Consider the following 13,982-nt stretch of genomic DNA (forward strand, 5'->3'; position numbering starts at 1 on the left):
CTCTGAGGATTGTGAATCTATGGAATTTTGTTTTACTGCAGAGGATGTCGAGGCTGGGCCATGAATTAACTAATTCAAGGCGGAGGTGGAGAGATTTTAATTAGTTAGGGAACCCAAGGTAATGGGGAAAAGACTGCAAAGTGGGCTTGAGGATTATCAAGTTAGCCATGATCTCATTGAATACAAGAGTCAACTTGATGGGTTGAATGGCTGACTTCTGCTCCGAAATTCCATGGTCGCATTGTCTTCAGGAACACCGTAACAGTTTATTCCATAAAAGTGATGTATCTTAGGCAAAGAATTTCTACTGAACTTAGTTTCTCACCTCCTAATATTTAATGCATATCCTGATATTTAACTGCTTCAAAATACCTTTCAAAATCATAAAGTTTATTAAAATTCAAGGTTTGATTATTAAATAGGTACAAATGTCTACCCATATTAATTTAAGCATTCACAAAAAGATCAGGATTAAACATTAGTACAAGCTGGCAATGACTATCTGCTCTAATTAGGATCAACCTAAATTATTAATGGAAATTCAAATCTGCATTTATTTTTACAGGGTAAAAGAACTCCATAAAACACTTGTTTTTCTCCCAAGTGTATGTTTCTAAACTGGCAATGTAATCATGTTGTGCTAACAACCAGGAAAAAAGGGGTTAAACCAATCCAATAAAGTATCATAGCTTTTAAGTATGTAAGTTAGCTCACTGAGCTTGAAGGTTTGTTTTTAGACATTTCGTCATACTACCAGCTAACATAAGTTCACTGAGCTAACTTACATACTTCTCATCAACCTGAGCTACATATCTCAAAAATCGCTATGATACCTTTTGTTAAAAATGTAAATACAGTAAATTAATATCTTGATGCATATTCCTTTTCGCCATTCCAATTGATGTCAAATGTAATTGTCATGTGTTGGACTTTACCACTTAACAGAATGGAGACTAAAGGAAGATTTGAAGTCTTAACAAATACTACATTTATAAAATAATGACAGTACTCACATTCCAAATTTGTTTATGGCAAGTATTTTGAATATTCAGATGATTAAACATATTCTCCAACTAACATTTCAATGGAAAACCACCATCATTATTTTAGAAGCATCAGACAGCCCCAGGGAGAGGAGGCTTCTCTTTTTGTCCAATGTGATATTCTGGGTCTGCTGTTTAATATGCCACAATACATCTTTCCAACTCACCACTGTCTTCGCAAAGGATTGGGCAATAAATAACAACCTTGAGAGTGACACCCACATCCCATGAATGAATAAAAACAGCCTGAGATTTTTGACCAGTTCTTCATATCATGTCTACCAGATACCCAAAGTAATCTTGTTGTCTTTGTAACTCCTTTAGTGCTTGGAGAAGAACAAGCAAATAAATTTACAAATAAACTTACATAGCTCTTTTCACATCCTTAGAACAAAGTGCTTCACATCCACTAAATGATTCTTGAGATGTAATAGTCTAAATAATCTAAAGGATAATTTGGATTTAAAATCCACTCTTTTATGAGAGGGCTTTATTTCAGTTAGTTACACTTCAAGAAAAACCCCTTACCCCACTGATTACTAGATCCAAATAACTATACAACCAATTCAAAACCCATTAACTCTTAATATATCCATCACTTCCCCAGCACCAGTTCAAAGTATCAACCCAGATTATGTCTTCATGTTTCTGGAACGTGATAATTCACAGCTAAGAACCTAGTGGTAACCACCAACCAAATGACAAGTACATATGCAGATGGAGTGTGGTAAACTAATTTTCCCCAATGCAATGTTACATTCAAAGATTATTTTGAAGAAATGCATTCTACCATCCGACTATATACCCTTTGTACACAAATTATCAATGCATTGAAAATCAGCAGTCACCTTCTATCAGTTTCCATTTTATACCTCCAACTAATGCAGCAATGGTAATCCATTGACAAAATAATTGACATTTTATTTAAATAAAACTCTTCAGAATTCGCTCCATAATGGCACTGTAGATCTACCTACAGCAATTGGACTGTTGTAGTTTAGTAAAACAACTTACCACCACCTTCTCAAGGGCAACTAGGGATATGCAATAAATGCTGACCCAGCTAGCAATGCCTTCATCTCATAAACGAATAAAAGTAAGCCATTCAGTTTGGTTTATCTGCTGTTCAAAACCAGGTTCTTGCAATATGGCTTGGAACGGAAACAGCACAATGAAGTATTTCAAAGTGAGGAGTTCTAGAGTGCTGGAATATAGTTCCTTCTTTGCACTACGCAAACTCTTAACTTCCAAGTTTCTGAAGTAACTTTCAACATTAATTCTCCAGCTTCAAAAGTGCAAAATTCTTATTGTTAATTATTCAAATAAATATATGAGGCATTTAAGTTAAGAGATGCAATGTCTATTTAACTAAATTCATGAAAACTACATGTCCAAATTTTATTGTGTACGATGGAATTGTTATTTTTAAATCCCATTTTCTTTCTCAACTGTCACAAATTGTTGCATGTCTCAAAAAGATTCACTTCCTACAATCACTCTTTATAGAGCTTCTCCAAAATTTTGAAAAAGCTATGAAGTGGATAATAAATATAAGTAAAAGCGAATGAGACTTTGGAGGCAGAGGATAGGAAAGATGTACAAAAGGTCAGCCAAAAAATAATATAAAGAGAAACAGGAATATCGTAGAGGAAAGTAGAAAAATAGAAGGAAAAGCAAAAATACTGAAAATGAGAAAGGCCACAGGAGATCAATCAGAAACCTGAAAAAACTTCAAACATATGCAGACCACAAAGACTGGAAGAGATTCTACAATGCTCTAAAATCTTTGTACAAGGCCCAGTTTGCTGGTTTACTACCAATTCTTATTACCAACAGTACAGGTAAATCTTTAAATAGAATTCTGAGTTCAGTGTTCTGAATTTACAAGTTAGATAGTGATGTTTGGGAATTTTCTCAGGTTCCTAGACATAGTTCAGAGAGAGAGATCCTTTCAGCTAATCATGCTTTAAGGTTTTTCTTACTTTTCCAGAGAGACAAAGAGTCCTGTTTACTACAAGCTTTGGAGATCTTTCCTTCTCCTGTCCCACTAACAAAATAGAAACCAAATGCAAAAGAGGGCTGTCTTTGGAGAAGCACTCTGAAAGCTAGTACTTACAAGTAAACCTGATGGACTATAACCTGGTGGTGTGTGATCTTTAACTTTGTTCACCTGTCCAACACAGGCACCTCCACATTATCTTCTCCACCAAGGCTGTCTCTTCCAAACTAGATTTGGTCAGCAATGAAAGCAATAAACATCATTTCACACCTCTCGTTAAAACTTCATTTGTCTCTTTTAAGTTACTTGCCATTTCTGCACTTAGCAAGCAAGTTGCAGCTCACATTATTATTGAACAATTCCAACAAATCACATGTTCCTTCACAACCCTTTCTTCAATCCAAAATGTCCTAACAGTTCCATACAGCAGTTTCTCATGGCTCTTGTAAGTGTGCACTCTCAACAAAAAGGGATTCAAGAGCAGAGGGAGGTGGATAGCATAGAGGTAATTTTACTAGCTTTGCTAACAAGTGCAAACTAAAGCTGGAGAAACTCAGCATGTCTGGCAGCATTTATGGAGAGAGAAACAAAGTTAACATTTCAAGTCCGTATGACTTCTTCAAAACTGATGTTCTGAGAATATGGATTTCAATCCCACCATGGCAGTAGTTGAGTTTGAATTTAGTAAAACATCTGGAATTTAAAGCTAACCTCATAGTGCTCATGTAATCATAGTCAAATGTCATAAAAAACAATCTGGTTCACCAATATCCTTTAGGGATGGAAATCCATCAACCATACCTAGAATAGCCTACATGTGATACCAGACCAACCAATATAGTTGACTGTCAACTGCTCTCTGGGCAATTAGGAAGGGCAATGAATGCTGGGCTAACCAGCAACACCAAACTCCTACCAACAATCTTTTTTTCTAAAATCACTGAAGGTGGAAGAATAGCTTGATAGATTCGTTAATAAAGTGTGTAGCTCGTGCAACCTCAACTGGGGTACTGCATTTAGTTCTGGAGCATGCAGAGAAGATTCCTTAGAATGGTCTCAGGATGAGATACTTCAGTTAAATTGGTAGGAGAATCAGAGAAACTATTTTGCTTGGATAAAAGACGATTGAAAGGAGGTTTGATGGAGGTATTCAAAATTACAAATTGTCTGGGCAGAGAATTACGAAAAAAACTGTTCCCATTGGTGGAAGGATGAAGAACAAGTGGGCACAAATTTAAGATAATTGGCAAAAGATGGAATGGCAACATCAGGAAAAAATTATTTTCACACAGCAAGTGGTTTTGGAATGCACTGAACTGCTGAGACAGTAGTGGGATTAGGTTCAATAGAGGTATTCAAGAGGAAATTGTATTATTAGCTGAAACAGAAAAATGTGCACAGCTATATCTAGAAAGTGGAAGAATGCCACAAGGTAATATGCTCCTTCAGGAAAACAGAACAAACACAATGTCCTTCTTCTGCAGAATATTGGACTTGATGATTGTAATGGGACATGTTACTGTTAAGGAAATCTTCAGAAAAAAATAAAACTCTGAAGAAATTTGATTTAAAACTGTACAATCAAGTTTCCACCTTCAGCGATGCTTCACATGCCAATCTTCCATTTGACCATTTGAATAAGGCGAGGTTTATCAAATTCTTGGTGATAAGCCAAGGAAATAAAAAGAGTAATTAAAATATCTTAGCTGCTGAAACTCTGGCACTAGTAGAAGCTATAGATATTGGGGTATATTTATCCAATAATTTAAGAAAAACTTTCTTTCTATTCTGTTAAATCTTATTTCAGAAAGAAAAAAATGGCATTGTCTGCAGAGCTTGCACTGTCCAGGAATCTGATTTGTCTTTGACCTTATCCTCATGCCCACATTCCGAACATTACCTTCCAAGTCTGATACTTCAACTCATCAACATCTCAGACATAAGCTCAAGTAAATCCAACTGCAGAAGCAAATTCATTAACTACAATATTGCAAGATGATAAAACAACTAGATTCTTATATTCTTACATAATAACACAACAAAAACCAATTAGAGTAGCTGATACTAGTCATAATCTAATTCACCCTAGTGAAGAGCATTTAAAAAATCTTTGGAAATCTTTTTTCAAGCAGGAGGACATTAACAATAATTACGAAAACTGAGTTCTTCGATACTACATCATTTTGCTTTTCCAGCATTTGCTCTCATCTCCGCGGCTGGGCATGAATTTCCACAATCAAACTTACACAAATTTTTGGGATGTTGTCAGATCAACACTACAATTAACTGGCTGCAATTACTGTAATATCAGAAGCAAATATTAAACAATACAACACTTTAATCAAAAATTCCTAGTCAACAAGTGGCAAATACACACTTAAAACATTGGTGATTTTCTTAACTCTAACAAATGATTTGAAAGAACAGTCACGTTTGGCTCCACTCTGGGTTTTCAAGACAAGGTCTCGCAAGTGGATTTGTATGAGTTAGCTTGTTCTTGGAGTTCATGTGCTCTGGCCAGAGCTCAAAACCAAAAGAAAAAATTCTGCATTTCTAGCAGAGTGTTAGAAGTTGCCAATCACGTATAATCCAAAACCAAAGTATGGTCAGCTCCATAGCATGCTAAGAAATAACTGTACACAATTTAATCTAACTTTTTCAGTGTACACACATCAAACGGTAATAGTTTGTGCTTAGAATGAACCTCTTGTAACTGACTGCTTTTCAAATCGACCAGTTATGAACAAGGGTCAGTGGACCCAAAATGTTAACTCTGCCTTCTCTCCACAGATGCTGCCAGACCTGCTGAATTTTTTCAGCAATTTCTGATTTTGTTTCTGACTTTCGGCATTGGCAGTACTTTGGTTTTCAGTTATATCATTATTTGCATGGATATTGTCATTTAACTGTGTGAACTTCCTCTCAAAATTCCACTTGCTGATGAGAGCTATTCAAGACAGAGTAAAAGTCAGAAAAGAGCTTTAATATTACCAGCTACCATCAGACACTTTTGTGCAGATCTACCCACAATCCATTAGTACCACTTAAGAAACTAGAAATCAATTGATGAATCCTAATGCACAATCACACAACAGTGAACAGATAAAATCAGCTATTAAGTGTGCTGAGCCAGCAACACGTGGAACATTTAAAAGCAAATCATTCAATAAATTCAGTTAGAATCAAAATCCATTTTTACAATTGCATTTAGCAGGACATATTTTCATTGAACATAATATGACAATAAAAAAGCCTTGATTTAAAAAGTTGCCATCTCTCAGCATAATTTGTAAAACACAATTCCTCAAAATATTCATGTATGTTGGTAAAAGTAAGATCATAGAATTGTTAAGGATACATACATAAGCTGCAAGGTTCTTTATAAACTACTAATATTTTGTTGTAATGTTTGCCTCATAAGTTTTATAATTTTGTTAGTAAAAGAAGAGAGTGACCATGCTTGTGTTTTCAGGACTGAGCTTGTACTCACCTTAAATTAGTTGCCTGTGGCATCATAGTTTCTTGTCTACTCTTCCTCCCTCCTTTTGGAGAAGTGCTTCAGCATAACGTGCTAACACAGCTTAAAGTTAGAATATCTTTAGGTGCACAATCAAAAGGGGAAGTAGGTTCACCTTGGTAGCAGAAGCAAGCATCAGAGTGTGGAGCATTTAAGTGCAAAAGTCAAAAATTTGGTTCCCATGGCAAGCTTGTACAAAGGGGGAAGCAGATATTCATTTTAATTATCTTTTACCTCTAGTAACTTGTGAAAAGTTTTCCTTTGCCTGCAAGCAAGAAAATTCTAACCAGCTACTACATGCCTAAATTAATACAGATATTTCTTCAATAATGTGATGGTTGCGTTCTTGTGCGACCCCATGCTATATAAAAATCACGCAAAAAAAAAGCACTTAAAGTGTTGACGATGCAATCGCGTTATGGCCAACACATTTACAAAGTGCATCGTTTAGAAACAGCATCCTCTATTTGTCAATCGCATTACAGCCAATTCGCATTGATGAAACATGTGTCATAGCAGAACGACCTGTAACTAAATAACTATTCAAATAAAGAAACACACAAACACTAGACAAAAATGGCAGGTCACAGCAGATGGAGTCTTGTACATGACCTCAACGAAACATACAAGATTCTGAAGGGGCTTAATACCTTAAAGAGGTTGCTTTTCCTTACAAGGGAATATAGTATAGAACACGCTGCACAACGTCAGAAATAGAAGTTGATCATTTAGGACTGAGATGAGGAGTAATTTCTTTACTCAAAGAGATACGTGAATCTTTGGAATTTTCTACCAAGAGGGTTGTTACTTAATATATTAACACTTGCGGCAGAGATTTCTGACCTCTCCGAACATTAGAAATAAGCAGCAGACCATATGGCCTGTTGAGTAGAGTGTGTGGTGCTGGAAAAGCACAGCAGGTCTAGCAGCATCCGAGGAGCAGGTGAATCGACATTTCAGCCATAAGCCCTTCATCAGGAAGGGCTTATGCCCGAAACGTCAATTTTCTTGGTCCTCAGAGGCTGCCTGACCTGCTGTGCTTTTCCAGCACCACACTCTTGACTCTGATCTCCAACATCTGTAGTGCTCACTTTCTACATATGGCCTGTTGAGCCTGTCCAAAGTTAGCTTGATCAGGATGATCTTGGGTTTCAACTCCATCTTTCTTCCCACACTTTCTTCCCTCCTTGAGACTCCCAAGATTTGTCTATCTCCGCTTGAAACATACTCATGGCAGGCACATCTCAAAACACAGAAATTAAAAGATTCACAACCCTTTCAGTGAAGAGGTGACTCCTCATCTCAGCTGGAAATGATCGATTCCTTATTCTGCAATTGTGTCCCTTTCCTCTAGATTCCTTGGTCATAGTAAACAATGCCACTTTTCAGAAAATCAGGCCCAATCTTTTTTATGAAAGGACAGTACTCCACAATTCCGATTGGAAATTACAATCAGGAATCTTGCACAGTCAGCCACTTCGACAGCTGTCAAACACTAAGTATATAAGACGAGTGTGAGGTTAGATTGCCATATAAGTAGTTGCCAGGCAGGTGGGATGCCAATTGGATAGGAAATAGAGTGCCATGGGTAGGGTGCCAAGATACAAGGCAGGGGAGGGGGGGCTGCAGTATTTAGGTCAAAGTGGCTGGGTGAGTGGCAGCATGGTGGCTCAGTGGTTAGCACTGCTGCCTCACAGCACCAGGGACCCAGGTTCGATCCCAGTCTTGGGCGACTTTCTTGGTGGAGTTTGCACATTCTCTCAGCGTTTGCATGGGTTTCTTCCGGGTGCTCTGGTTTCCTCCCGCAGTCCACACATGTGCAGGTCAGCCATTCAAAATTGCCCATAGTGTTAGGTGTATTAGTCAGAGGGAAATGCGTCTGGGTAGGTTACTCTTTAGACGGTCGGTGTGGACTTGTTGGGCCGAAGGGCCTGTTTCCACACTGTAGGGAATCTAATCTAATTTTAAAAATCGGACCTGTCAGAGCTGGATGTCAGCTTTGAAGTGGGTGGGGTTCAGATCCAGTAGCAGGGGAAAAGTGGGGTCAGGTCTGGGGCTGGCAGGTCATCCAGGCAGATCGTGGAGGAAGAAGGGTGTAAATCCAGAAAGTAGGAGCAGTATGCCATGTCCAGAACAGGGTAATCAGAGAGTCCTCTGATCCAGACAGGAGAAGGAGCGAGTGGGTTCGAAATGGGGGAAGGGAAAGCATTGGTTTGAGACCTGCTCTTGTCAACTCTGGAGACACAACTGTCTGGTCTCTGGAAAAAGTGAATAAATGAATAAATATTTTGCTGTGTTTTCACTATAGAGAATACAGAAAAAATCTAGTAATCCCTTCTTCGTATCTACCATGTCAAGCCAATTCATTATGGTGAATGTTTGATGAAATCATCTCTTAGCCTGTTCAACTCAAGAGACTGTTGTCATGATCCCACATCAGATTACCAGTTTTGTTATTTACTGACTAGGTATTTGTAACTTTTTTTAAAAATGTAGACAAATGTAAGATCCCAAGACCTCACTAAGAGAATAATGATCAAATCTATGGTTTTGAACAAAAGAAATCTTTACTGTACAAATTTACAAAATGAATGCCATCTACAGGCAGCAAGGATAGAGCTTTTATTCTAACATTCAGAATTAACACTAGGTGAATATGGATAACGATAAACTGTAGCCATACATTACACAGAGCACATCAAATAGTAAGAGGTTAATGTTGAGATCACAGACTTCAAAATGAGCCCCCAGAAACTGGGATACTATGAGTTATCAAATCTGTTCAAAACTTTACAAGAGAGTCAAATTCTTTACTTTTGAAGACCTTACTCCAAAACTCCATCAAAAATTTCTCGATCACAGATTGCCTCAACAACTGCTCACGTCCTGGTAATTCAGACTTTCCTTGGTCTGTGCTCCTCAATTTCTGGAAATGGCTCTCCAATTCCAACTTTCAGATACAATTCCAACTTGTCTGCGAACAAATAGCATCTGCAAGCTGTTACTGCCCCAGAAAGCTTCAAATTTATGACAAGAAAAGAACATATAATTGTGTCAAGATCAAAGTGGCAGGTAAAGTGACGATCAGAATACAAAGAGAATAACTAAAATGCTGATCAGGACAAATAATACTAGAGCCTAAGAGGAGGAGAGCCCTCTTCCTCTTTACATTCCCATAAGAATGTAAAGAGGAAGAGGGCAAGTAAATTGTGTGTTGATCCTCCAGAGGTCTATACAGGTAATGGAAAGTGGCAAACGTTGTGAATAAATATTTTGTTCTGTTTTCACTATGGAGAATACAAACAAATTCCAGTAATACCTGTAAATTTAGAGTTTGAATGAAGAGAGAAAATTGCTGAAATGATCACCACAGAAGTGGTACAAAACAAACTGATGGAATGTGGGTTGCTAAGTCCCCAGATTTTAGTGGACCTTATCCAGGGGTCTTAAAAGAGGAGAAGCGTTGACCTACTGGTATTATCAAGTGACTATTAATCCAGAGACATAGGTGATGTTCTAGGCAGCCGGGTTCAAATCCTAACATGGCAGATAGTCAAGTATGAATTCAATTAAAATCTGGAATTAAGAATTTAATGATGGCCATGAAATCATCGTTGATGTCCTGAACTAGCCTGGATGCAAAGGCTCTTAACTGCCCTCTTGGCAATTAGGAATGGGCAATAAATGCTGGCCTAGCTAGCAACATCCACATCCTATGAGTGAATTAACAAAAAAGAGACCAATGAGGTAGTAGATGCACTGTACGTTAATTTTCCAAAATTCATTAGATTCTGAGAACATTCAAATCAGACTGAAAAGTAGGAAATATAACCCTTTTATTTAAGAAGGGAGATAGGAAACAGAAAACTAGTCTGGTTAGCTTGACATTTGTCATGGGTATGATGTTAGAATCAATTAACTGGACCACAGTATTAGAAAGACACAAGGTAATCAGGAACAGTCAGCACAGTTTTGTAAAATGGAAACCACATTTGTTTGACTGCTTTGAAAGATAATATATGTGCCATGTGTAAACTGGAGGCTGAAAATGTACCACACTTGGATATCAGAAGGCATTTGACATGGTTCCATTAAAGTAAGTGAAAAAAGGAGGAGCTCATGGTGGTGTAGTTGGTACAACAGTAGCACAGATAATTCATTGGCTGGCTGGCAGGCAGAAACAGAGTCTGCATAAATTGGTCGTTTTCAGATTGACAGGTTGTAATGAGGTCTGTGCTGGGCTGTCAATGTTTTACAATTTATATCAACTACTTAGATGAATGAGTCAAAGGCAACAGTAGCTAAACTTGCAAAAAAAAACACAGTGGTAGGAATTATATTGTGAAGACAACATAGTAAGTATGAAGACCCAAGGGGATTGGAGTATAAGTGTAGGAAAATCCTACCGCAACTGTACAAGGTGCTAGTGAGACCACATCTTCAGTACTGAAGGCAGATTTGGTCCCTTATTTAAATGAATGATATTTCAATGGAGGCAGTTCACACAAAGTTCACCAGATGATCCCTAGTATGGAGGGACTGTCTTTTGACCAAAGGTTAAACAAGTTGGGACTCTTAATCCTGGCGTTTAGAAGGATGAGAGATGATATCATTGAAACATACAAGAATTTTAAGCAGTTTGACAAGGTAAATGCAGAGAGGATGTTTTCACTCACGGGAGAGCTTAGGTCTAGATGGCATAGTCTCAGAACAAAGGGGCACAAATTTGGGACTAAGAGGAGGAGGAATTTCAACTCTCAGATGGATGAGTATCTTTGGACCTCATTACCACAGAGAGTTGTGGGCAAAGTTCTTGTGTATGTTTAAGGCTGAGATGGAGAGGTTCTTGATCAATAGGGGAATCAAAGATTATGAGGAAAGGATAGGAATGTGGAAATGTGGCATGTCAAATCAGCCATGATGGTACTGAATGGTGAAGCAGGCTCAAGGGTCCAAATGGATTTATAAAAACAAGGAGAGAGGACCCTCTTATGGAGAAGTGGTAGTGTCCTTATCCTTGGACCAGAAGGCCTAGGTTCAGGTCCTGATTGCTTCAGAGGTGCATAATAACATCTCTGAACAGGCTGATCAGAACAATGAGTTAAAAACAGTGAGACTATGTTGGAGCTGTGCAAGATTATGAAGGGCATGGACAATATGGATTGAAAGCAGCTTTTGGCCTTAGTTTAAGGGTCAATAATGAGGGGTTATAATTTTAAGGTGAAGAGAAGGTGTTTTAGAGAAGATTGGAGACATGTTGTTCACCCAGAGGGTGGTGGGAATTTTGAGTGGTCTGCCTGGGGTGGATAGTAGAGACAGGAAACCTCACAATTTTTACAAATTACATAGATGAGCAATTGATATACCATAACATTCAAGTCTATGGGTCGACGTGGAAAGAGAGTTTAGTACAAATTGGTCAACGCAGGCTTCATGGGCTGAATAGCCTCATCTGTGCTGAATGATTGTATGACTTTATGATCTTATTAGACGGTGAAGCAGGTTTGAAGGACTGAATAACATAGTTCTGCTCCTAATTCATATGTTCACATGTACGTAACTTGCATTTCTTCTGTGATAATTCAAGACTATATTCTCTTTGCCAAGTAATACAGGCAATCCATACGTTTGGTGCTAGTTTGCTTCAAATGGTTTCAGTATCAATTGCCATTTCTTTCATGTCAGAAAGAGTGAATTCTTGCTTCCCAGTTAAATTGGAACTGATTTCCGAGGCTCCATCAAACGGGCCAAGTTGGCCAGTGTAGGTAGAACTTGGTGTCCAGGTGCACCAACCAACTGTGGCCACCAGATGTTGTCTTTTCATTCTAAAAGTATTGTACAAAATGGTGAGTAGTTTTACTTTAAAACATTGTATAATGTTTCTTTTACATTTCATTGTGCATTTTATTTTTCAAGTTATTAAACTAGGAATCCAGTGTCACATATGTACAATACAGTATTTTAACACTTCCAGATGAAAAACATCGCAGCTCACTAGCATCTTCTTCAATGCAAAAAGGAATGTCAATAAATCCTGGAATAGCCAGCAATGGCCACTTCCTATGAATGATTGAATGAATGTATTTTAAAATCCCAGACTTTCTCCAATATTAATTACATGTTTGCATATATACAAACTAAGTTAAGCTCATTCATATTTCTCTAACCTTTCCATTCCCACTTTTTCATTCATTTTCTTGACCTTTATTACATCAGCCCTAAATCGACCAGGTTTACTATTTACCATTGCTTCTCTTTGATCACATTACTTTTCATTAACTCCTCACCTACAAGTTCTTTGGTAAGCACTTTTTTGTATATTATCCAAAATGTTTCAAGAGATACAGGAATGCCTCAGAATTTAGCTGTTTTTAACCTATATTCGTTAATTTAGCATCGAGAAAAGCAAAATCCGTTATGTTGATTTTGCACTGGATACGGAATATTGCTATTTGAAAAATACATAACACATGTTCATAGCCCAGAGCCAAAAATGTAAAAAGTCTTTTGTTGTTTCATTTAAAATTATATTGTAAATATAGAATATGATATCAATATGGTTTTCAGAGTGAATTCCAAGATCCATTAAACAGAAGTAGCTGTTTGGTAGTACAGAACTTGAGCAATATTAAAGAAAAATAAAGACAACACATGGCAATCATCATTAACTACTGCATTCTCTGTGGCAATGCCATTAGTAATCAGGGACGCAAAGCAGCAGTTATACTCACATAATCTTCAATAATTTCTTTAATGCCAGCAACTGTGAGGATGAAGATAAGTGGCATCAAAGTCGTGTATCTTCCTGTGGGGGAGACATCTGGAATTTGCTAAAAGAAATAACCAAGTCTTAGTGTTTTGTCCCGGTGTTTTCATTCTTAGAACAGAAGTAATCCTAACATCTTAACAAAAGGATTTTATAGCATATCAAAAAGGGAGAGATAAATAAATTCAACCTCTTCCTATAGCTCAAATCCTCCAACCCTGGCAACATCCTTGTATATCTTTTCTGAACTCTTTCAAGTTTCACAACATTCTTCCAATAGGAAGGAGACCAGAATTGCATGCAATATTCTAAAAGTGGCCTAACCGATGTCCTGTACAGCCGCAACATGACCTCCCAACTCCTATACTCAATACTCTGACCAATAAAGGAAAGCATACCAAACGCCTTCTTAACTATCCTATCTACCTGTGACTACACTTTCAAGGACCACTCCGAGGTCTCTTTGTTCAGCAACACTCCCTGGGTCCTCATCATTAAGTGTATAAGTCCTGCAAGGATTTGCTTTCCCAAAATGCAGCACCTCACATTTATCTGAATTAAACTCCAGCCGCCACTTCTCAGCCCATCGGCCCATCTGATCAAGATCCTGTTGTAATCTGAAGTAACCCTCTTTGCTGTCCACGACACCTTCAATTT

At 37.7% G+C, this 13,982-nt stretch overlaps 1 protein-coding gene across 4 annotated transcripts in view; it reads right to left on the bottom strand.

Annotated features, from left to right (window-relative positions):
- Nucleotides 1–13,982, bottom strand: part of atp8a2 (ATPase phospholipid transporting 8A2) — a 573,039-nt gene that overhangs the window by 416,388 nt on the left and 142,669 nt on the right. For all 4 annotated transcript variants that reach the window (XM_087988186.1, XM_043691978.2, XM_043691979.2 and 1 more), the window contains one exon: nucleotides 13,291–13,389. In XM_087988186.1, coding sequence (XP_087844312.1) covers nucleotides 13,291–13,389 — 99 coding nt within the window. The remainder of the gene's footprint in view (nucleotides 1–13,290; nucleotides 13,390–13,982) is intronic.

This window comes from Chiloscyllium plagiosum, unplaced genomic scaffold, assembly GCF_037043375.1.
Source record: "Chiloscyllium plagiosum isolate Xiang-an unplaced genomic scaffold, Cpla_swu_hap1 HiC_scaffold_6, whole genome shotgun sequence".
Lineage (NCBI taxonomy): Eukaryota > Metazoa > Chordata > Chondrichthyes > Orectolobiformes > Hemiscylliidae > Chiloscyllium > Chiloscyllium plagiosum.